Raw genomic sequence first — 26,001 nt, forward strand, 5'->3', positions numbered from 1 at the left:
AACTAGAAAAATTAATTCCAAAACTTATATCATAAAGGAGGATCCTTAAGAACACAAAGAAATTTCTGAAGAAAATAAAAATGAAAAGTAGCTGGTGAAAATTATGTGATATTGACATGGGAATAGACAAATCATGCAAGGGACTAGAATGGGGCCGAGAAGAAAAAGGTATACAGATCTGTGGGTGTCACTAAAGAAAAGATAAGCCAGTCAGTAGGTGTGAGGATTTGACTAGCTGTACATTAGGAAAAGATCTATCTAGACAGCCGTGCCCACAGATGTTGTGTATGGTGTATAAGGTGTGTGTTACGTATGAAAGGCATGCCCTCTCCAAAATGCTCACCTAACCCCATGCACAAAAGTAATCACAAAAGGATTAAAGAGCTAAAGCTAAGAAATAAAATTATTGAAACATTACAAGAAATAGAAAATTATATATCTATCAAAAGACCTAAAACTCAAAGGCCATAAGTGAGCTCATGAAAATTAGTGATTTTTGAAGAAAAAGACAAATGATATAAACAATATGAAAAGGCAAGTGAAAGACTGAGAAAAATCCAAAACAAACAGACAAAAAAATTAAGCAAGCCCATCAACTTAATAGACAAAATGGGCAAAGGATACAAACAGAAGATTCACAGAGGAAGAAAGACAATTGGCCAACATGCATCTGTAAAGACAAGTGCCCAGATGGATGGATCAGAGAAATTAAAATAACACCAGAAAGAGATACAATTTTTCACCCAGCAGAATAGTGAGTTGGGTGAGGAAGCAGGAAAATGGGCCCTGTCACACAGTCTTGTAACAAGTGTAATTTGGTGAAAACTTTTTGGAAGACTATTTGGAAATATCCACGGATATGGAAAATGTGTTTGCCTTTTACCCAGTAATGTTATTTGTAGGTCTCTATTCATGCATAAGTGCATGAAATTGTACATGCAAAATATTCATTACTTCATTGCCTCTAAAGAGTGAAAATTTGAACCCCCTCCTCAAATGTTGATCAATAAATGTATAGTTAAACACTTAGGGCACATCCAAACTGTGGTTCCAAAGGCAGCCATTTTTTTAATGATTTAAGCTTAGTCTCAAAAAAAGACTGTTACTTCCTCCACATTTTACTGGTTAAAGCAAGTCACAGTGTCAGCCCAGATTCAAGGAGAGGGGACCACTTAAGGGTGTGAACAAAAGGATGCTTGGTTCACTGGGTCCACCTTTGAAGACATAAGGGCACAGAGAGGAGACAAAGATGGCGCAGATACTGCTGGGGAGAGCATTGGAAAGGAGGAATGATTAGGAAGGAGTATTATCCCTGAATACTTCTACATTATTTAGACATTTTATAACAAAAACATGTTCATTTATTAATCATATAATTACAAAATGAGGAAAAAATAAAAATATTTTCCACCAAAAGAAAAAGACCATGCTTAATAAAATTGGACCTCCAAGCTATGATGTAGAATTGATCACCAAGTGATCAAGGTCATCTGGTATCTCAAATTACAAGGGATCTGGAACAGCCCTCCTGAATCTTCTGGAGAGCTACCTTGTTCTGATAATGCAATGGAAAGTGAAGTGGTTAGTGAAACCAGCCACACCTCTCAGGTAGGCTATTCCTATCATGGGCGTCTTTGAATTCCATCCCCCAGCCTCAGCAATTGGTCAAGGATGGGTGCGTGATCCCAGGCAGGCCAAGTCAGACCTGGGAGTTTTGGTGGAATTGCCTGGACTGTCTACTCTCTAGGAGTCACAAGCTCCAATGCAGCTTCTGAGAGCTGCACTGTTAACAGTAACTGTTCCTCAGTCCCCATACCTTTCTGGCCAGAGGAGGTTAGAAGAATTTATGAATAATTAACCCTGGTGATTTCTAGCTTCAGTGCCTATTAGAGGTCCCTTTCAAATTTCATTTGGAATTATGGTAAGCCCAGGCTTGTTATTTTCAAGCATGGCGCATAAATGGGGATGTTGTTCATCTAGACCTGAAGAAAAGTCTATTATATCTTCAATATTTTGTTAGCCTACTGAGTAATTTGCCTTTTAGGCTTCTGGTACTGAGCAAAGAAGCATCTCTTAAATGACTGTAAAATGCTTAAGTAATCATTAAATCATAGCTATTAATAATATAAGCATTTGTTTACTAACAACAGGTAACAAGACCCCACATCATTCATGCCATAATTAATAAACACTTATCTGCACCTGTTAGGATGATCATGTAGAGAGAATTTGAACAGGTATTGTGCCTTTGAAGACCTTACAGTTTCTGGTCATCCTTTGACAGCTACACCATGGGGCAGCAAAAGAAATGTGCCAGAGCCAGGATGAAAGACAAATTGCTAGGAAATTGAAGGAGAGACCACGAAGCACTGTCCATATGAAGTGTGAATTTGAGGCAGTGACTCTCTATGTGTGGTCCCCTGTCCATTAGCAGCATCTGGGAACTTGTTAGAAATGCAAGTCCCTAACTTACTGCAAGCTCTCTATGGATTTTGATGTCCACTTAGGTCTGAGATTTATCTGTATAAAGACTGATCTAACTTTCTGAACTTTATCTGATCAGTGTTGTATGCAGGCTATGTAAGTTCAAATCTTGGTTTTTCCATTTAATAGTTGAAGGCTTAGTCTTTTGAAATAAATCTCCCAGAGCCTTGCTTTCCTTAAACAAGAACGGTGATTTCAATATCTATGTCCTGAATTTGCCATGAGTATAAAACTCACCTGTAAAGTATTTCACATAACTCATGGCATACATGTGGCTCGAGATACCAGTAATATTATTTGTACACTTCAGGCCAGGTTCCTAGGGGTACCTTCATACATGGGGCTGAGGGCTCAGCTACAGTTCATACTTAGCTAAAAATGGCATATGTTTCAGTGTGTTTTATTTTTTTCAAACTCCAGCTAACCTTGAGGGTCCCAGGACTTTGTGGCTTTTGGCTCCTCCTGTTTTCTTCAATAAGCCCTGGACACAGCCCCCAGGTAGGACCTCAAAACATCCCAAATCTTAGGAAACTGATGGCATAACATTGGTAAATGGACTCTGTGAAAACCCAAGTTCACAATATTAAAATAAAGTATTTCCAATTGTGTCTGAAGGATTTCTTCAGGAAACAGAGGAATATGGGCAAACAGCACTATTATTAGCAATAATAACTTAAGAGCTCAGAATAAAATCAGCTTTCTGGATGAGAAACATTAAAAGTAAAAACATCTAGGGTTGGAGACAGAGTTCCTATAACAGAAATAAGTGTCACTGATAGAATAAACTGAGCCAGCTTGTTCAAGAATTCAAAGAAATTTTTTAAAAAAGGAATTCAAAGAAATAATGGGGTGTGTAGGCGAGAATCCAGAGCCATCAGAAAAAGAACTGCAACTTACAAAGATCCTGAAAGAAAACTCACTTCATTCGGAGCAGGAGGAAAATAAGGGAAAATGTTGTGCCTTCAATACATAAGAAAAGAGCGATAACCGCCGATAGCACTAAGACAAAAGCCATTATTTTGTAAAAGAGGGTCTTGATAAAGACGTTTCTTGGCAACTGTGTGCCTGAGCCAGCTACAAATGAACGGAAAGGGCAGGAAGCCAAAAATGAGCTGGGAAAGATTAGTCACAGGTCTGTCACCCTCCACTGATTCTGATGGCTCTCGCCTCAACCGGAGAGCCAGGACCTGTCATCTCAGAGGTCTACAGAGACCTGGAGACCCAGAGCCTTGGCTGTGAGTGTCTAAGGACAAGGGTGACATCAGAATTGTCCTAGCAGGTGTTTTCCCCTGCCCCACCGGGAGTTTTAGGGAGTGAAGGGGTCTGGGGTATGGGGACACATTTTTGGAGGCAGAATTGCAAAACTTCCCCAGGGGATGCAGGAATTTAAGGACCTAGGGACCGGGTCCTAGAACAACAGAAAACTGCCTGGCGCTCAGGACTCGCAGGAGGGCTGAGAGGCCAGGGAAGGTTTGTAGTGCTCACTGAAACCTGCCACCCTGAACCGACAACTCCCAGGCCCCGAAATTTATCCCACTCTTGCTGGTTGCTTGGGCCCTCCAGAACCTGAGGGGCAGAGCCTCTTGCATGGTTAGTTAGAGTGTAGTGTGCTTCGCAAACTGGCAAGCAATATTCAGATTACAAATATGCTCCTCACTCTTCGGGGAGAGGGAGATACCACTGTGCCCACCCTCAGGGCATTGAGAAACACCCAGACTTTCAAAGCTGCGCCCACCCTTCTTGGGCCTTCAGGGGGAGCTGGGGGTGTTTCCTGAGCCCTAGTGCTTGTTCTTCAGGACCATGGGCAGATCTGAGTTTTCACCATGAGGATCCATCTGCAAAGGATGGTATTTAAAGAAAGATAAAGTCTAGCTTGAAATTCCATGAACCTGACTAATAGAAGGGTAAACCATAAAAAAAAAAAAGTCTGCAAATGTTAAAAAAAAAGCAGGGCAATATTGTCTTTTTTTTAAAATAATAATAATCTAGATAAATGCCTTCTTTTTCCTCATATTTTCTCTGCCTAATCAAACACACATCCACATTTCTCTCTCTCTCTGTCTCTGTGTGTGTGTGTGTGTGTGTGTGTGTTTATACTGATAAAGGATATGACACGATACACACCTGGCATGCCACAGGGAGTATGCTGAGGGAGAGAAGTGGCCTCGTACTTTGATTTTATATCATTAAGGATGGTTGGATTTTCACATGTGTGTGTGTGTAACAAGTGCAAAAAGAGTAGATGCATTAACCTTATAAAAAAAACATTTTTAATCTGTACAACCACATGGAAAATAATTTTTCTATACATATAAAGAGGCTCTGTTCTTTTGCTCCAGAAACTTCATTGCTGAAATTATAAGGAATGGGTCTTAATGATCCTCACTCCTAAAAAAGCTTCATACACAAAGATGCTTTATCAACTATTATTTACTACAAGAACAACCAAGACACAAACTAAACACTCCTCAGGAGATGAGGGTCAGTGTGGTGAAGCTATTGGATGGACTATGTCATCATCACATATTTATGAAGACTGTATAAATACTGAGAAAAGAATGCAGCATAGTCAATTTTTAAAAACTATATAGTATGGTAACAACCAGGTCTTTCAAAAGCTACATATAAAAAATGGAAGTAATTATACCAAGGTGTTAATCATTAAGAGCAAACATTTATTAAGCACTCACTATGTGCCACGCATGGTGCTGACCATTTTGAGCGGTGATCCTTGCAATAGCCCCACACAACAGGTGCTATCACTAGCTCCATTGTACAATGTGGAAACGGAGGCAGAGTATGAAGAGGGAATTTCCAGGACATACCCAGGTGACCACCAAACATGTGAACATATATTCAACTTCATTGGCACTCAAAGTTATGCAGTTTAAACCGCAACAAGAAATTGAAAATTGGCAAAAATTGAAAAGTTTAATGACATTAGTGTTGGTGGAAGTGAGATGAAACAGTGCTTAGATACTGTTGGTGGGACCATAATTGGCACAAGCATTTCAGAGAATGCCTCAAAAATTTAGATGTGCACTCTTCTCTTTTGATCCAAAACTTCTCTTGTGGAAAATTACTCGAGGGAGATTCTCACACATTTTAAGAGGGGACACGTGCAAAGATTTTTACTGTGTGATTGTATTAGAAAGAAATTAAATCATGGTTGATCCAAGAAGTGATTTTTTTAATGGATCTGTTTTTGAAAAATTCCCAAGGCAAGTAAAATAATAATAATAATAAAAACTTTGGGAAAGTATGATACCATTTATGTTAACACCGAAAAAGGAAAACCCACAAAACTACATATTCCTAGTAGCATGTATGTCTGTATAGATGCATGTATATGCACAGACAAAATGATCTGCAAGAACAGGCAGCAAACTGGTAACTGCAGTGACCACTGGGAAGGAATCTTATACCTGACTGTTGTGAAGAGGGACTTTTGCTTTTTCACTCTATGTGACATAATTTTTTTCAGCAAGAATGTACCCATGTATTACTTATGCAATTACAAATAATTACATAGCTAAAGGGCAAATGAAATAAACCATGCTTAGAGTAATGGTTCTCAAAATTGAGCATACGTTAGAAGCACCAGGGCTTGTTGAGCCCAGAGTGCTAGGCCCTCCCCATCGTAGAGTTTTTGACTCAGTAGGTCTGCATGAGGCCTGATGCTGATATCTGGTCAGAGGCCACACTTGGAAAACCAGTCCTTAGAAAGGTGAAATGCTGATCTTACAGGGTCACAGAGGAGCCAAGATTTGAACCCAGATCACGTCATATCAGACCCTAACTCTTGATCTCAATCACCTGCTGCCTAGGGATATCTTTATGTTGTGGGATTAAAGGGGATTTGTTTTCTGACCATTTTTTAAAATATATATTTTAAATATACTTATTGGGTTTTTAAATATAATATCAACTCATCCTGAAAATCCATAAACTATGCTTTCTATATTTTCCAAAGTTCATAAGTATTCATTGCTTTGGTAATTTTTTAAAAATTACATAACAAGCTCCCTTTGTCTCAGTGAAGCATCTGACAGAGACAGGGACTTCCTGGTGTGAACCTGAGCTGAGCTCCAAACAGGACTCAGCTCTCTGGGGTGGGAGACGAGCTCTCACTCCATTTATGATGGGTACGCAGAGCTGGCAACACATATCCTTACCCTAACAGTGGGCATCACCCCAAAATACAAATAGGCTTAACTAAGCCAAGGAAATTAAGAAGGAAGTACATTCATATTATGAATGAGAAATTTTTTTCTGTTTAAAAATTGATAAAAGTTCTGGATGATGTTAGCTGCCTACATGCACACTGCAGCCTCCCCCTTCCACTCAAATCCCCAGTACTGGCAGAAGAGCTATAAAGAATAGGTGAATCCCTAATTACAATGGAAAGCAGAAGAAGGGGCATATCTGTGGACCAAACACTGTGTGCACAGCAGAGGACTGACACAGGAGCAATGATGAGCACAGACAGCATCAAGAGGATGTTGCCAAGCGAATGCCTTGTTCAGGCTTCATCCTGGTTCTTGGGCTAACTGCTTACAGGGGGATTGTGATTACAATGACTAACTTAGAGTAATCAAGACCACACCTAGAGATGGGCACAGTTCCTGAAATCCATTGCTGCTACATATGTGGAAAGAGCAAATGGAGACTGAGGGATCAACCACACTAAACACCAACAGTATAAAAGTACAAAGACTGGGGATGAGTAAAAGAACATTTTAAAGACATTGAAGATAGATTCAGACATTTCAACACCCATCAATATAAGATGCAGGAATCAGAATACAGAGAAGTAATAGAGAAGACCCAATTTCTCCTTTGAAATGTTCCAACAAGTGCTAAGCAAGATTAAAAGAACAGGGAATTCCCTGGTGGTCCAGTGGTTAGGACTCTATGCTTCCACCACAGGGGGCATATGTTCGATCCCTGGTCGGGGAACTAAGATCCCGCAAGCGACACAGTGCAGCCCCCCACACACAAAAAAAAAAAAGACTAAAAGAACAAATGAACAAAAACTCCCAAATATTGGTGTAATGTCAGAACAAAGATAAAGAAGAAATTCTAGAAAGTTTGGGGGTTGGAGATGAACATTCAATTACTTAAAAAAGAATTAGACACAAAAATGTGAAGGTAGTTAATGTCTTCTGAACTGTGTCCTTAAAATGGTTAAAATGGTAAATTTTCTGTTTGTATATTTTAACACAGTTTAAAATACATACATACATGAATACATAGATAAAAGAATGAGCAGATGGACAGCAGACCTCTCACCCACAACTTCAGATACAAAAAGACAATGGAGCAACATCTTCAAAATTCTGAAGGAAGATAATTTTTGAACCTAGAATTCAACACCCAGCTAAACTACACTGTGGAGGGGGACAGGTAGAGAACATTCTCAGATGCACATAGATTCAGAAAGTTTACTGCACAGAAACTCTCTTGAAAGAATTACTTGAGGTTGTACTCAGCAAGAATTAAAATAAATCCTAGAAAAAGAGATGGGAAATAGGATGCAATATTTAATAATCAATGAAATTAACTGTTAAGTCTAAACATCTTATGGCTGTGTCTTAATATAATAATAATCTGGAATTAAAGTCCTATGTAGACATGGAAGGTAGAAGGAGCACAGCAGAGGGAGGATGGTAATGAAGAGAAAAGAAAGGTGGTAAGGCTTTTGTCTCCTTTGGACTAGAATACTGACTAACTTCAGATACTAAAGCTAGTATTAGAAAATACCAGCTTAAACTGTGCATTACATTTTAAGGTAACTTCAAGGGGAAAATACACAAATGAAAGGTGATCGGTTTCATTAGTCATCAGGTAACTGCTCATTGAACCACAATGCACACACTACACACCCACCCTAGCGGTAAAGTGGAAAATATAATATCAAGAGTGGGGGAGGATGTGGAGCAACAGGAACTCTTTCACTGCTGGTAGGAGTGTAAATTAGGGCAAACACTTGGGAAAACTGTTTGGCATTTTCTTCTGAAACTGAATATGTGCATACCCTGTGATCCAGCAATTCCACTCCAAGAGAAATAAATCCATCTGCCACCAAAAGAAATGTACGAAAATATTCATAGTAGCACTATTCATAATAGTCCCAAACTGAAGGAAAACCAAATATCCATCAATGGTGTAATGAATAAATAAATAGTAATATATTCACAAAATATGGTGATTGATGGTACAGCAATGAGAATTGGAAGAACCTCAACTATATGCAACAGCTTATCTCTGTAATTGACAAAGAAGACTCTTCAACCACATCATTCATTCTCTAAATGTTGACAGAGCCCCCACGCTATGCCAGAACTAGTCTAAGCAGATGGTAGGACACCAGACAACAGGATAGGTGAGGTCATGCACTGACTGAGGGTCCATTCTAGTCAGGAAAGTAGGTAATAAATATAAATAAATAATTGTTCTGTCCTTCACCTGCCTTTTGGGCTTCATGCACTAATTCCACACCCATACTCCTAACCTAACCGAATTTTTCATCACCACCTTCTCCACTCCATCCTCTCACACCTCCTGTGTCCATATATGCAATGAACTGCTGCCTGCAGTCCCTTCTTTCCTCCCCTCCCTTCCACTTCCCCTTCTCAGATCCCTTCCAATCCTTAATGATCCACATCAAATATCAGGCACCCAGAAAGTGCCCTTCCCCCCTCAAGTAATAACATCCCTTATTGTGTGAGAGCGCTATTTGTGTTCTGCTGCCATGGACCTCTTTGCCTGTTTGCATGATGCCTTTTCACCATTTTATCACGGTACAAGGCTTTGCACAGAGAATGTAACAAAGTTACACTGCCAAAATTAAAAATGAAGAAAATTTAAAACTTTAGGGCTCTTTGTCATTGCCATGCCATCCCTCCCTATCAATTCCCTCACATCCCAGGATGCCTCCAAAATGTCGAGTTAGTGCCCTGCATCATTGTCCCCTAACCCAGTGAAGGCTCCAGCACTCATTTACACATTTTGTCACCCAGAAGAAGCTGCAGGATTGTGTCTTTATTCCTCCTCGCATTCCTAATGCCTCACCTGGAATGGGTACAAAATAAATGTTTGGTGAATGTATTCACTAAAGGCTAACGAAGTTAAAGATGCTTTCAACATCCCTCCAGTAATCAGCACTAGAAAGCTTATAACACTTCATTTGATAATGCAGAAATCTCATGAATCATAATTTTTTCATTAACTTTTCATTTCACTTATTAGCACCAATTTACAATGGTTTGTGATATGTAATGTACTTGAACATTCTCTGATTGTGTTTCCCTGAAATTATTCTGGAATTTAGATATTTGACTGTTAAATAAGCCTTTTCACTTAGCTATATTAATCCAAGTGAGTGTCTGAGACTGTGTATTTTAAGTTAAAGAACAATACGAAAAAACAAGGTGGGGGACGGGAATGCTGATACTAGCAAAGGAAGAGAGGAGTAAAAAAGCACAAATATTTGTGACAATATTCTGTAATTATTTCAAAATAAAAAGTTTTTTTAAAAAAAATTCAGGAATGGAAAAAAGCAGACTATAATACTATTGCTATACATTTCAACATTTTCTCCAGTTTACCTAGGTGTCAATTTTTCCCCATCTAGAGCAGTATCCTGGAAATGGATACAGGTAACATTCAATTGGGATTACAGGTGCATTTCCTAAAAGGTCAGTAAATTGATAGTTTTCCAATTGAATCACATACTTAGTTTCCCAATGACTAATTACAATTTTTAAATGAATATATATTCTATGAGTTAGCCACCTAATCTCTAAGTCTGTATGTTAACTGGCATGTGTTCTTTTAAGCCGAGTATGCCATAATTACACAATTCAACATGTATTTAATGTTTCTATGTGCCAAGCGCTACAATGTAAAAATGAACAAGAAAAACCACTGACCTCAAATTTCACTCCTCTGTCTTCCGTTCTTTTAAAAGCATAAGAAGACAGTTCTAAGAAAGGCACGTGTCACTTTTGCTGGCTGGCGAATGACAAAGCCTTGTGAAGCTTTGCATATTTCTGCATTCAGCTCGATAGACAAGAGTGGACTTTGGATTCATACTGCCCTAGGTTACAGACCCACCTCGTGGTTGTGTGAACTGCAGCCAACCACTGAGCCTTTTTGAGTCTCTTTTCCCTCATCTGTAAAATGGAATTATTGTGAGAAATATACGAGACAGCATGGATTTTAAACAAATGGCATTAATTAAGCCAGGCACAATGAGTGAAAGCTACCTATACTATATTCAGAACACTGACTATTCATCCACAACACACTCCTGTGATAAGTATTTCAATTGGCTTTTCATAAAACTTGTACCGATTTATACATCTGCTCATGGTGTGTGAGAGCACCTTTCCCCTCCCTCTTTGCCAACTCTGCAGGATGTGATTTATTTTCATTTTACTATTTACCTGAAAATCATAATTTTTACAATGAACTTCATTGCCTCGGAAAGGAGATTTTATTTACATTTTAATGCCTAGTCTCTTTCACCTAATCTAAGGAAATAATGAGGGGCCCATCAGAAAAGGCATGGCCCCTCCACACTCCCTTCCTGAGACCTTTCACGCTGTGCCCTGTTATCTAAAACACTTTCCTCCTTTCTTCACCTAGATGACTGCTCTGACATTCAGACTTCACATGCTTGATGAAGTCAAGTCCCCCTTCCCTCTGGCTCATTTTATTTAACATACCCACGTTTTTAGCAATTCTGTTTGATTGAGATATAATTCATCTGCTATAAAAAGTCATCCTTTTAACATGTACAATTGTCATTTTCAGTATATTCACAATATTGTGCAATCTTCCCCACTGTTTAACTCCAGAACATTTTTGTCACCCCCAAAATAAACCTGGGTAGAGACTCATTAGCAGTCTCCGCCCTCTCTCCACCCCAGCTCCTGGCAACCACTAATCTACTTTTTATTTTATTTCTACAGAATTGCCAATTCTGGACATTCTATATAAGTGGAATTATAAATATGTGCCCTTTTGTGTCTGGCTTCTTTCACTCAGCATGTTTTCAAGTCTCATCCATGTTACAGCATGTGTTGGTATTTCATTCCTTTTCCTAGGTGAATACTATTCCATTGTATCCATTCACCAGCTGATGGACATTTGGGTTATTTCCACTTTGGGGCTATTATGAAGAAAGCTGCCATGAACATTCATGTACAAGTTTTCATGTGAACATATGCTTTCAGTTCTCTTGGGTGTATACGTAGGAGTGGAATTGCTGGGTCATGTGGTAACTCTATGTTTAACATTCTGAAGAACCACCAAAACTTTTTCCAAAGCAGGTGTAGCATTTTACATTCCCATCAGCAACATATGAGTTCCAATTCCTCCACATCTTCACCAACAGCACTCGATATTGTTTGTCTTTTTTATTTCAGCTATCCTAGTGGGTGTGAAGTGATATCTTATTGTGGTTTTGATTTGCATTTCCCTAATGACTAAAGACGTTGAGCATCTTTTCATGTGATTACTGGCCATCTGTATGTCTTTTATGGAGAAATGTCTGTTCAAATCCTTTGCTCATTTTTTTAAATTGGGTTATTTTTGTCTTTAATGTTGAATTATAATAATTCCTTATATATTCTGGATGTCAGTCCCTTATCAGACATATGATTTGCAAATATTTTCTCCCATTCTTTGGTTGCCTTTTCACTTTCTTGACAGTGTCCTTTGAAGCACAACAATTTTCATTTTAATGAAGTTCAATTTATCTATTTTTCTTCTGTTGTTTGTACTTTTGGTATCATAGCTAAAAAACGATTGCCTAATCCATGATCACAAAGATCTACCCCTATGTGTTTTCTATGAGTTTCGTGGTTTTAGTTCTTAAAGTCTTTGATCCAGTGTAAGTTTATTTTTATATATGATGTGGGAAGGGGTCCAACTTCATTCTTTTGCATGTGGATATCTAGTTGTCCTAGCACCATCTGCTGAAAAGACAATTCCCCATTGAACAGTGTTGGAACCTATGTCAAAAATAAATTGACCATAAGTGTATGGATTTATTTCTGGACTCTCAATTCTATTCCATTGATCTATATATCTATACTTAGGCCAGTATCATATTGTCTTGAAATCAGAAAATGTGAGTCCTCTAACTTTTTTCTTCTTTATCAAGATTATTTTGGCTCTTCTGGGCATGGCTGTATTTTTAAATTATTTGATTAGCTTTTAAATTGTCTTTATTTGATTAGCTCGTTTATTTCATTTGTTTCTGACTTCCTAACCAGAATGTAAGCTCTATGAGGCAAAAGACCACATCTGGTTTTTTTATCCCCAATTTGTACCCTCTGCAACTGTACAGGGCCTGAGTATAAACTCAGTGCGATTTACTGAGTAAATGAATGAATGATTGATACCCAAGCTTTTATAGTGATAAATATTGGAAATAGCCTAAATATTAAAAGATAAGAAAATGTTTAAGTTATAATGCTTTAATAGGATAGAATATTATGCAATCCTTAAAAACCATGTCTTCTAGGGACTTCCCTGGCCATCCAGCGGTTAGGACTCCCTTTCACTGCCAAGGGCCTAGGTTCAATCCCTGGTTGGGGAACTAAGATCCCACACACCACATGGCACAGCCAAAAAAAAAAAAAAAAAATGTCTTCTAATAATACTGAATAATTTGGAGAATCATTGAACCTGATCTCAATTTTGCATAAGTAAAAATAAAGGCTAAAAAACATCATGGAAATCTTAATAGCAGTTACTATGAAAAATTGTGATTACAGGTAAATTTAATTTTCTTCTTTATTCTTTTCTCTAGTTTCTACTTTTTCTGCAATTAGCATGTATTGCTTTCATAAGAGAAAGCTAAACATTACTAACTAGAAGTATCCATATTTAGTAAGGTTGTGTACAGACTTTTGGATTTGCAATAATGGTCAGTGAATCTCTTTTTAGGATTTTGTTGTTAGTGGCACCAACCCCTAGGGACTTGAATGGCTTCAGGTTCTATGGGGAACTGGCACATGTGATGAACTGTTCTCCAGGAAATCTGAGTTAAATATGTGGGGCATAAAGTACACTATAAACGAGCTCCTGCCTGAGTCTCATCTCTGACTTGGTGAATCATCACTCAACAACCTGTGAGAACCCAAAGGCCCAGGGCAAGCTGTGAACTTCACCTCTTTCATCCAAATCCCCAAATCCCCATTGGGTGACCCCAGTGGTGAGCACATGTAAGGGCTACTACACCCACTATCAAATAGAGTTCAAATGTCATCAACTTATAGAATGTGTGGCAACTGTTTTTTTGTTTGTTTGTTTTTTAAATTTTATTATTTGGCTGTGTAGGGTGTTAGCTGTGGCACTTGGGATCTTCATTGCAGCATTCAGGATCTTTCGTTGTGGCGTGCAGGCTTCTCTAGTTGCGGCGCATGGGCTCTAGAGAGTCGAGCTCAGTAGTTACAGTGCGTGGGCTTAGTTGCCCCACGGTATGTGGGATCTTAGTTCCCTGACCAGGTATCAAACTCGCATCCCCTGCATTGGAAGGCGGATTCTTAACCACTGGAGCACCAGGGAAGTCCCTGTGTGGGGACTTTAAATTCAAGCAAAATTCTGTTCCAGAAATTCTAGGTTTGAAAAATCCTTTAGAACTGCTGAAGTTAGCTGTGGCCCAACTATCTTAGCAAGTTGATCACAAACTCTTGTGTTCAAGAGCAACTTCTCTACAAATAACAAATGTTGGAGACAATGTGGAGAAAAGGGGATCCTCCTACACTGTTGATGGGAATGTAAAATGTTGGAGACATTGTGGAGAAAAGGGGATCCTCCTACACTGTTGATGGGAATGTAAAATGGTGCAGCCACTGTAGAAAACAGTATGGAGGTTCCTTTAAAAACTAAAAATAGAGTTGCCATATGATCCAGCAATCCCACTCATGGTATATATATGGAGAAAACTGTTAATTCAAAAAGATACATGCACCCCAATGTTCATAGCAGCACTATTTATAAGCCAAGACATGGAAGTAACCTAAATGTCTCTCGACAGATGAATGGGTAAAGAAGAGGTGGTAAATATATATCTATATATAGATATAATGGAAAATTACTCAGCCATAAAGAAGAATGAAACAATGCCATTTGCAGCAACATGGATGGACCTAGAGATTATCATACTAAGTGAAGTAAATCGGAACGAAAAGGACAAATACCGTATGTTATCATTTATATGTGGAATCTAAAATATGTCACAAATGAACTTACTTATAGAACAGAAACAGACTCACAGACATAGAAAACAAACTTATGGTTATCAAAGGGGAAAGGGAGTGGTGGAGGGATAAACTAGGAGTTTGGGATTAGCAGATACCAACTATTATATACAAAATAGATAAACAACAAAGTCCCATTGGATAGCACAAGGAACTATATTCTATATCCTGTAATAAACCATAATGGAAAATAATATATGATATATATATATGCATATATATATATATATATATATATATATATATATATATCACTTTGCTGCACACCAGAAACTAACACAACATTTAAATCAGCTATATTTCAATTTTAAAAAAAAGAGCACCTTCTCACAATTTTCAAGTCAACCATGCCCACTCTCCCACTTATATAACATGGCATGTAATCCTGTCTGGTATTGCTATGAAATAATTTCAGGTTCCAAAATGATTTGATATAGTGATGCTAAAGTTAAGATTATTTGTTATGAGTGTTTGTACCTATATACATTTTTTTTTAAAGGAAGAAGGTTTACTGACTACAAAGAATTGACAGCATTTTCTGTACGGTAATCAAATGAGTCATCACATTTGTACATGACGTTCTTCCAAATGAATGGGAAGATGCTATTGATAATGCTATTGATTGCCCAGAGAGAGATTATATTTCAGTAACCGAAAGGCAAGAGGACAGACCTTTTTCTTAGGCTTGCTCATTTTTCCAGACAGATATATAACACCTTCTCTTCTCAGAGAGTATTTGGCATATGCTCTCTCTTGTGTATCAAATTAATTGCTTTGAGATTTCTCCTCCAGGGAGTGGAGCCTGGTGATAAGTATTTTGCTGCTTTGGTCTACCTCCTCAAGGACTTTCTTAACCACTGTGGGTTTGGCCGGATCTTTGATTTGGTTTCCCACATTTCCAGATACATAATCTTTAGACTTGTAACCTTTGGGCTCACAAGCCCCATCATCTCCACCGATGAGGAGACAGTAGGTCTCGATTTCTTTTTCCAGGTGGACTTTGATGTCCAGGAGCTGCTCGTACTCCAGTTTCTGGCCCTCGGTCTCCGTCCTGACCTGGTGCAGCTGTTCCTCCAGGGCCCCGATCTGAGCCTGGATCTGGGCCAGCTGCACACAGTAGTTGCCCTGGGTCTCTGTCAAGGAGCACTCCAGGGAGTGTTTCATGGCTAGGAGAGACTGAAGTTCAATTTCCAGTGTTTGGGCTGAGGTGGTGGCTCCCACATCCTCAGAGATCTGCTGTTGCAGCGGAGCACTCTTTTCGTTGAACCAGGCCTCGGCGTCCCTTCGGTTCTGCTTGGCCAGGGCTTCGTACTCAGCTTGCATGTTGTTCAGCAGAACCGTGAGGTCCACACCGGGCTGTACATATTTGAGAAAAGGAAAACTCTAGATTTCATCAATTAATTTGCCTAATCTACTTTATATGGGATTTTGTATCCTAAAAGTTATATATTTATAAGATTTCCTCTAAAAATAACCTTGAGTTTATTGAAATGTTACTGTCCACACAAGAAGAATGGGCCATACTTAACAGCACTAATCTTGCCAATATCATAGCTTTTTTTTCATTTAAAAGTTCATGGACATAAACTAATCAGTGGTGGCAGAAGTCAGAATAGTGGGTACTCTTGGATGGGTCCTGACTGGCTGGGGCACGAGGAAGCCTGGGAGGATGTGGGAATATGCTTTTGGTCTTTGTCAGGTACTTGTGTGGGTGTGATGTATTTGTATATATATGGTGCTCTTTGAGCTGAACATTCAAGGTTGCATGGTCTACTATGTAGTCAACAAAAAGAATAAAAGATCATTGCTTTTAAGAAAACCCTCGGGCTTCCCTGGTGGCGCAGTGGTTAAGAATCCGCCTGCCAATGCAGGGGACACAGGTTTGAGCCCTGGTCTGGAAAGGTCCCACATGCCGCGGAGCAACTAAGCCCGAGTGCCACAACTACTGAGCCCACACGCCACAACTACTGAAGCCCGTGTGCCTAGAGCCCGTGTTCTGCAACAAAGAGAAGCCACCGCAATGAGAAGCCCACGCACCACAACGAAGAGTAGCCCCCGCTCGCCGCAACTAGAGAAAGCCCGCACACAGCAACAAAGACCTAACGCAGCCAAAAATAAATATATTAATAAATTTTTTAAAAAACTTAAAAAAAAAGAAAGCCCTCAAAGTCATTTTATTTTTAATACTCAACTTTTTCTGATGAATCATGTATGTTCATTGTACAAAAATTTGGAAAACACAAACAAGCATCAAAAGATGAAAATCATTTCTAATCAACCCACCAGAATAACTTGGCTTTATAATAAATGTTGTTTGAAGCCCTATAACAGCTCAGTTTCTGTTCCCTGGCTTATAAGGCAACTGTCAAGCTCTTTACCAGAACCTATCAACTTCAACACTGACACTGGAATCTATGGCCGCATAGACACCACACACCCACAATGCAACCTGTTTCCAGCATCCATGCTGCTTCTTTCCAGCAGCAAAAACCAGTTGGTTGGTTTTCAAAACCAGTTACTGGCAATTACCTTGTTATTCACCCTCCATGACAAAACCCATGCTGTTCATACTGCAGCCCCAAAGAAAATTTGCAGAAGCTGTGAAGCTGAGAACCCAAAATAGGCACCAGGAAGAGCAAGCAATCACTTCCCAGCTTTCATCCCATCGAGTCTCAGCCTCACGTCCACCTCAGTGGCATCAAGAGCAGTGCTGCACCATCACATCCATCTCCTGGAATGGATTCACATGTTAGGAGGCTGAGCTGACACAGAGTTGAAGCTACAATCTTGTGATATGACAGTACTCTTTCTTGACTAAAGCAAATGAATAATCAATCTCTTTGACTGAAGACAGAGGTCATCCCTGACTCATGGAACTTTGGAGAGGTGAGCTCCGGATTCAATAATAGGGACACAGATGGCTCAAACAGCAAACTTTCAGGAAGCCTCTGTCACCTGCCAGGCACTGTGCCAGTTGCCCTACTAATGTTCATTCACTGCACTCCTCCTGACTACTCTATAAGACGATGCTGTAGTCACCCCCATTTCAGACAAGGGACTTGAGGCTCAGATGCACGTCTTCCTGATGGGCATCACCCTGTGGAAGGGAAGATTAAGAGTTAAGTAGAGTTGTCATGTGTCCAGAGAACCCAGGGTACCTGCTGTTAAGAGTAAAGCCAGAAATGTGTCTCCGGTGCAGTGGCACAAAGGTCACATGATGTGAAGAGGTAGATGCCGCAGGACAGTCTTGTGGGAATAATGGGTTGGATGTTGACAGAAGTAACAACTCACTTTCAGTTTCCCTATTTCCTTTATCAGATTCTTTTCAGCTCCCTTACAGGGAAGAAATCAGCCATTTGGTTCCATAGGAACCCTATGTCTTACGTTTCCTTAGCTAGTGCAACAATTCTCTTTTAATCTTTCATCTCACAGGGAAAATTATTAATACAAATGCCATATAGGCTTTCATCAAAAGAGCCAGGATGTCATTGTAAATGTTAGCTGGTGGCGTGTGTCATCCATCTCATTTACGATGAGGAAGCTGAGTCAGAGAGAGGAAGTATGACTGGGGTTTGGTTAAAAGTAAATCACTGTGCTTCATTTCATCTGAAAATCACAGCAACGCAACAGGCCACATCTGCTATTCAAAGTCAAAGGAAAAGATGGAAGAAATATTCCCAAAATACATATTGGTATTACAGCTAAAGCCCTGTTCTAGTTCATGTGTAAAGGAGGCAAAGCTGACCAGCCCTCTTTATCCTATGGAGCGTGTCTCCATTCACCACTCTCATCCTCACTCTGACACTGAACTAGCTGCTTGGTCTCAGAAGATACATTCTCTCACCTTGAGCATTGGTTTTCTTCACCTCCCACCATCTCAAAAAGTAAATAAAAAGATTATTGGACAAGATGGCCCCTGAGGTCTGCTTAGCTTCTCTCTGTGTAGCTGAACCCCTTGCAGGCCTGGTGCCAACAGCCACCTTCTTAGCCCAGCCAGCCTTCTTCTGTGGGCCCACTCACAGGGCCTTGAGCCCCAGTCTCAGCACTGGGCCTCCGTTTAATTGCACCAGACTGTATCTGGATTCCTGGCTTCGCATTCCACTCCTTGCCACGCTCCCCTTGCCTGGAGCCCGCCTCACTGTCCTGGCTCTTAGGGAGCTAACGCCAGCCCAGGGTCTGCACTCTAACAGCTGAGAACAGGGCCAAGCTGTCTCGGAAGCCTTGTCAGGGCTACAGGATCTGTTGAAATAACCCCTTCTACATTCCTAGGCTTGGTGACTTGTATCTTCTCTCTTTTGATCTTTGTCAGTCTTGCTGGGTTTATTCATCTTATTGAGTTTTTTCAAAGAATCAGATTTTTGTTTCATTGACTTTTTTCTATTGATTTTGTTTTTCATTGCATTGATTTTGCTTTTATCTTTGTTATTTTCTTCTGGCTGCTTGCTTTGGCTTTATTTTGTTCTTTTTTAGTGTCTTGAGCTAGATACTTGGATTATTGGTTGGAAAACTTTTTTCCAATGTAAGCATTTGTGGCTATATATTTCCCTCTTGGCACTATTCTAGCTGCGTCCCACGTATTTTGATATGATGTAGTTTCATTTTCATTCAATTCTATGTATTTTAAAATTTCCTTTGAAATTTGTCCTTTGTCCCATGGATTATTTGTAGGCATGTGGCTTAATTTCCAAGTGTTTGGATATTTTCCTGCTGTCTTCCCTTATTGCTTTCTAATTTGAATCCATTGTGGTCAGAGAACATACTCTGTATGATTCCAATTATTTTAAACCTGGTTAGATTTGCTTGTTTTATGGCTTGAGGAATGGTCTGTCTTGATAGATGTTCCATGGGCACTTGATAAGAATGTTTATTCTGCTGTGGTTTCATGGAGGACTCTATGGATGTCTACTAGATTCTGTGGTAGATTATGTTGTTCAGTTTTGTATATCCTTGATGATTTTCAGCACAGTAGCCTATCAATTGCTCAGAGTGGGCTGTGGAAATCTCCATCTGTAATTGTGGATATATACAAGCATTTCTGTACTTGTTTCTACTCTAAGAATCAGTTCATATTACACACACGTTGTTGCACCATGCTCTTCTCAGCCAGCGATGCCTCTTTTCCAATAAACCATAATAAAATTCTAACTCTCTGTTTTAAATGTCTGTATGTTACTGCATGGTTTTGAATGCATCAGAACTTATAGCACCACTCTATTGTGGGACATTCACTTTGTTCTATGGGTGGCATTATTCCCAGTGATGATTCCACTGGCCTTCTTAATTGCAATTCTGAGTTTTGATGACAAAGGCTGATGGTTGGAAGTTCTCAATTGTTGAGTGGCCTATAGTAGGAGGGTGAGAGGGCAGAGGTGAGTTTACACTGAGCCTTTAGATAAAAGGAAGTGTGACTCTGAAAATCATCTGCTTGTAGATTATAACAAATAAGCCATAAAGAAAACCCTATCATCCTTTCTTAGAAAAAGGAGCAGCTGTATCTTAGACAAAGATGAATTTATCTCTGTTGTGTAGGCATATGAACTAAGGTCCAAATTATTCTCAGGACAGGACAAAACTCTACAAATAGAATATACACCAACCCAAGCAATTCCACCAAATTCTTTACATGAGCAAAGTCTCTTAAATGTAATTTACAAACTAAGACGTAAACAGATAAGAGAATCCAGGATATCGTGAGACCAGGACTGTTGACTGAGTGAGAAATGTTTAGCTTGGAGAGGAGAAAGCGAGGGAAATATACCTCCAGCTCCCAGCCTCATGGAGGGAGGTTGTCTAGTGTAATCCAACAAGGTCCAGCAATGGACTGGTTCCCCCATTGAACAGGCAGCATCCTGACTCCAAGAGGCTACAGCCCCTGTTACCGACAAATGGCAGCCAACATCTCAGCGTCCCTCTGACTGTGGCCAGTCTGCAGTGGAATGTCTTTCCCCCCGCCCCGCTAGTCAAATGCCATGCCCACTCCCACCTCCAAAGTGTCTCTCACTCCGGTTCTTCTGCTTGAACATCCTCCATCCCTCCACCTACCCAGATCTGGACAATCTTTCAGGACCCAGAAAAAAATCCCACACCCTCTGAGAAGCCTTTCTTGATAACTCCAGCCACCATCAATCTCTCACCATGCCATTAGCACCTTATTAAACGTGATATTTTTTTCTTTCTTTTTAAAATGGAGCAGCTTTTCCTCCTCAACTGGATCACAAGTTCCTTTCGGAAAATCACCCTGTACCTCTTTCACAATCTACAATACCTTCCACAGGACAAGGCGAGTAACTGAGCCCTCAAAAAATACTTGTTGATACATTCATTTTCCCTCATTCTTTTTCATAAATCCATGTGCTTTAATTAAAGGTGGGGGCACGTGGAAGTGTTCAGGAGTTTAGCTTTCTGTTTGGAAACGTCCTGGTGACATTTGGCTATACAACATTTTACCTTAAAAATACTTATTCATGGCTCTCATTAAAGTTGATTCTCTTACTGAAACTCTTCTGTAATTAGCTTTAAAGAAAAAGAGCAATAAAAACAGAATTCATGGGTCTGCTAATAAGGCTTCTCATCTATGCAACAGCCTGTAAAGACTTTGGGTGGGCTGTGTCATACATGCCAGTTCATGTAAAGAACAATCATCAAGGGATTTTTAAGCAGAATGGAGTTCAAAATGTGCCTCTCTGAAGTTACATTCTTAATCACCAACCATATATAAATAGGCCCACAGGTTACCCTCCTCACCAGTCTCTTTTGTTCTGTCACATTCCCCAGTGTCCTACAGTCACCTTGATTCCTCCATCTTCACATATTAAGTGTTTATCACAGGCTCTTTCCCCAGGGAAGTTTTGGGAAGAGCCAGCTGACCTCCTTTTCCACAATTTATGGCCTTCTATCACACACCTGTAAAGCCCCCTCTGGAGAATGATTTCCTTGAAAGCAGGGACCATTTAATTCATCTTGGGTTCTCAGGAGCCCCAGCAATAGGCATCCGGTAGGTTCCCACTTAGCATGGATTGAATCAATGAACACAAAGACAAACCCACAGGGCTATGGAGATCCTAAGAAGTGATCATTAACTCTGCCTCATAAACTCTGCTACTGAGTCTTGAAAGCTAACAGAGAGTTATTTCAGGCCAAGATGGAGTGGACAGAAAGGGCCCAGAGTGGGAGAATTTGAGCTAAGGCCAGAGTTGCAACTGGTTTGGGGAAAACAAGCTGTTTCATGTGGCTGAAATATTGGTGGTTGAGGGGCAAAAGATGAAGCTCAAGAGCTAAACTGAAGCCAAACCATGAAAGTTTGTGTGTCATAATAAGGCATTTGCATTGACTTCTACAAGCAAAGGCAAGCAACAGAGAGCTTTTAATTAGAAAGATGAGAGATATTTATTTTACAAAGATAAATGATTCACCACATTAACAGAAAAAGGGTGAAAAATATATATTTATCTCAAGTGCTGAAAACTAATTTGGAAGTTCATTTGGAAAACTAGGGTTATAGGAAATGTTTCTTAACTTGTAAAAACGTATATAATAGTAAATGTCCTCCTTTATAGTAAGTACAGAAGACTGACTTTGTAGCCAGAAGTGAAAAAGTCACCTTCAATGAATGGATAAAGAAGATGTGGCACATATATACAATGGAATATTACTCAGCCATAAAAAGAAATGAAATTGAGTTATTTGTAGTGAGGTGGATGGACTTAGAGTCTGTCATACAGAGAGTGAAGTAAGTCAGAAAGAGAAAAACAAATATTGTATGCTAACACATATATATGGAATCTAAAAAAAAAAAAAAAAATGGTTCTGAAGAACCTAGGGGCAGGAAAGGAGTAAAAAGACACAAACATAGAGAACGGACTTAAGGACACAGATGTAGAGAACGGACTTAAGGACACGGGGAGGGGGAAGCGCAAGCTGGGATAAAGTGAGAGAGTGGCATGGACATATATACACTACCAAACGTAAAATAGATAGCTAGTGGGAAGCAGCCACATAGCACAGGGAGATCAGCTCAGTGCTTTGTGACCACCTAGAGGGGTGGGATAGGGAGGGTGGGAGGGAGACGCAAGAGGGAAGAGATATGGGGATATATGTATATATATAGCTGATTCACTTTGTTATAAAGCAGAAACTAACACCATCGTAAAGCAATTATACTCCAATAAAGATGTTAAAAAAAATTAAAAATTTTTAAAAAATTTAAAAAATAAAAAAGTCACCTTCACCAATAGAATTGATTACTGTACTCTAGGTCCCATGAATGTAATAAGAAAAGAAAAGGTTAATATTAGCTAAAACTTATTGTACACACAGGCAAAAATATTTGCCCAAATGGAAAGATTCATGTAGAAGAATGTTCATTATTTTACAATCTGTGATAAATTGTAAACTATCTACATGTCTAACAATAGGGAACTGACTGAATAAGTATTAGCACCTCCTTGTATATGAATATTAAGCAAATGCCAAAAAGAATGAAGCAGAATTATGGGTACTAATATTGAAAGATTTCCAAAGCGTATTAAATGAAAAGAGCAAGTCACAGAACTATGTATGTAGAATACTTTGCTTTGTGAAACAGAAAAGAAAAAGAAAAGATAAAAGAAAGGAAGAAAAAAAAGTGTGTATGTGTGTGTCTGGAAATATAAATAACAGGTGATGGTGATTACCTTTGAGAGGAAGAAAATTAGAAGGGAAAGCAGCTGAAGGGAAACTTTGAAACATCTAAGTAAGACTATATTATATTTTTTAGCCAATTTAAAAAGAGTCTTTCCCAAAGCAATCATCTGAAGACCAGTTAGTTTATTGTAATAATCACAGAAAGAAATGGTGAAGGCATGAATCAGGACAAAAGGAAAGGAAAAGAAGATTTGAAACCCTGTTGAGCAGAAATGATAGTTTAGTGATTGAAAAGATGTAATGAGTTTAGGAAAAGGAGGTATTCAAGGATGGCGATGAGGTCCCGAGTTTGGGAAGCAGGTGAGCAGTGACACCATTAACTGAGGAACAGAATGTAGGTGGGAAAGGTCATGAATTCAATTTGAGACCTGTTTCATTTAAGAGACCATGAAACAGTGGATGGGCACGTTGCATGGTCAGTAAGCAATACAGACCTGGGCCCAATGTATGCCACTGCCCTTTGACACATGACACTGGTCCAAGCCACCGTCACCCCTCCTAATTGTCTCCCAACTGCCTCTACTTTAATTTCTGCCTTTCCAATCTGTTCTCTGCACAGAAGATAGAATAATCTTTCAGAAAATCTCCAGTGGTTTCCCACTGCACTTGCCTGGTGCTGGCCACCTCCTGGGTACCCTCCCCCTGACTCAATACACTAATTACATTGGATACTGTCAGTTTCTATCTCCTCCTCCTAGAATGCAACACACACACACGGACACACACACTCATGCACAAAAACATCTGCACACCACTCCCATCCATTTTCCTGGGTATTTAGGGCTCCACTTCCGTATCACCTCCTCAGAGAAGCCAGTCTTGATTTCTGTATCCTCACTACCAATGTGATATCCTGGTATTTTCTCTCATCTGTCTCTACTACTGGCACTGAAAGAGCAGGAAGCATGCTTATTTAATCACCTCTTTATCCCCAACTCCTAGCACAGGGCTACCCCAGAATGGCAATTCAATAAACACTAGCTGAATGAAATAATTGGTTAGTATATTGATGGAAGAATAAATTAATAAGTAGAGGGTAAGACTGTTCACAAATAATCAGGAATAAGAAAAAATAAAGAGGAACCTGCACGGCAGATGCCGGAGGTCTGGGAGAAAGGTTGTGAGGTGACAGCACCAAGTGAAAAGGAGTTTTTGATTTTATAATTAGGGGGTCACCGAGGAACCTTTTCCAGACACTGTCTGCGGATCGGGAGAAGCCAACTGTCTCATGTTGGTGTGAATTAGATGAGAGAAAGTGAAATGAGGAAGGAGGGGGTGGGAGAGGGAAGAAGGGATGCTTGGAGGGGAAGCTGTTTTAGGTACAAGAAGCCTAAGGACGAGGTCCACAAAAATAAGTTATATTTTTTTAAAGGTAATACTCAAAACTCATCACTTGCTAATCATTGTGTGACATGTTACTATCGTCCACACCCTTGAAGTTAAGACTCTGCAAAGCTGTGTTACTGCACATCATTTCCCACGTCCCAGTGGCAGCAGGGTATAACTATTTATACCACAAGAATTGGCGAACCCTATAAATCATGACGTTTTTGTCTGCAAAGCCAGCTGTTAACGTTTCCCAGCATACCCCTGCCCTGGGAGCCTTAACCAACAGATAGCACAGGAATAAGGGCTGGGGCAGGGGGAGGCGGGGGGGTATTTGCAATAAAAGGACAGGAGTTTGTGGGCCACACTGGAACATCAGAATGCCCCCTCCTGGCCATCATTTGATGACTTTTATTTTCTTCTCCCATGTAAGTAAATAAGTCACTCTGCAAACAAGGTTATTATCTATTACAGGAGTTGCTACTTCCAGCGAAAAAATCACAGCTCAGTCCTTTAGATCGTACAGCCACCGCCGCCTCACAAATAACCATCCATAAAATAGCAGTGTCTCCAGCTCAGAGAACAGGAGGAGAGTCTGCAGGGGGGCGGTCCTGAAGGAGTGAGACCAGTGGGACCAGTGAACTTGTTACGACCTCTGGTGATGACGTTAGCTGTGACACCATCATTCATCAGGTGCAGGAGGCCATTCCAGCCTCCATTCTGGGCAAGTATACAAACCACAGACACACACTATTACCACTGGTCCTATAAAGACTTATTTCACAGCTCTTCTGATGAGCAGGGGTCATAGTTCATCTGTCTCATATTCCAGGACCTTAGTTTGAGGGTTAGGCTTGAGGAATTTTTAAAGGTGTCTCCACTTGGTGCCCACAGAAATGGCAAAGAAACCTGAGACTCTTCCAGGTGGGTTATTTTGTCATTTCTTACCCTCATCTCCATTCTTCCAGAGAATATTAATCTCCTTAAGTGTTTGGGTCAGCTAGTGGCCACTCTAGATGAGACTCCAAAAGTTTGTGTACAGCCTGTGATGGTAAATTTCACGTGTTAACTTGGCTGGGCCACTGGGTGCCCAGATACGTGATCAAAGACGATTCTGGGTGTTTCCGTGAGGCTGTTTTTGGATGACTTTAGCATTCAGATGGATAGACTGAGTAAAGCAGACTGCTCTCCCTAATGTGGGTGGGCCTCATCGAATCAACTGAAGGCCTGA

General features: G+C 39.9%; 2 protein-coding genes across 2 annotated transcripts in view; both read right to left on the reverse strand.

The window, feature by feature from the left end:
- The window catches only part of SHC3 (SHC adaptor protein 3), a 141,442-nt gene that overhangs the window by 106,229 nt on the left and 9,212 nt on the right, over positions 1-26,001 (reverse strand). The gene's annotated exons all lie outside the window — the stretch shown is intronic.
- LOC132367574 (keratin, type I cytoskeletal 25-like) lies at positions 15,528-25,730 on the reverse strand. Its single transcript, XM_059926172.1, has 2 exons — positions 25,719-25,730; positions 15,528-16,118 (listed from the first exon to the last, which is right to left on the reverse strand). Exons 1-2 carry the CDS (start codon positions 25,728-25,730, stop codon positions 15,528-15,530), a joined length of 603 nt encoding a protein of 200 aa, XP_059782155.1.

The sequence above is a fragment of the Balaenoptera ricei genome, chromosome 6, assembly GCF_028023285.1.
Source record: "Balaenoptera ricei isolate mBalRic1 chromosome 6, mBalRic1.hap2, whole genome shotgun sequence".
NCBI classification, from domain to species: domain Eukaryota; kingdom Metazoa; phylum Chordata; class Mammalia; order Artiodactyla; family Balaenopteridae; genus Balaenoptera; species Balaenoptera ricei.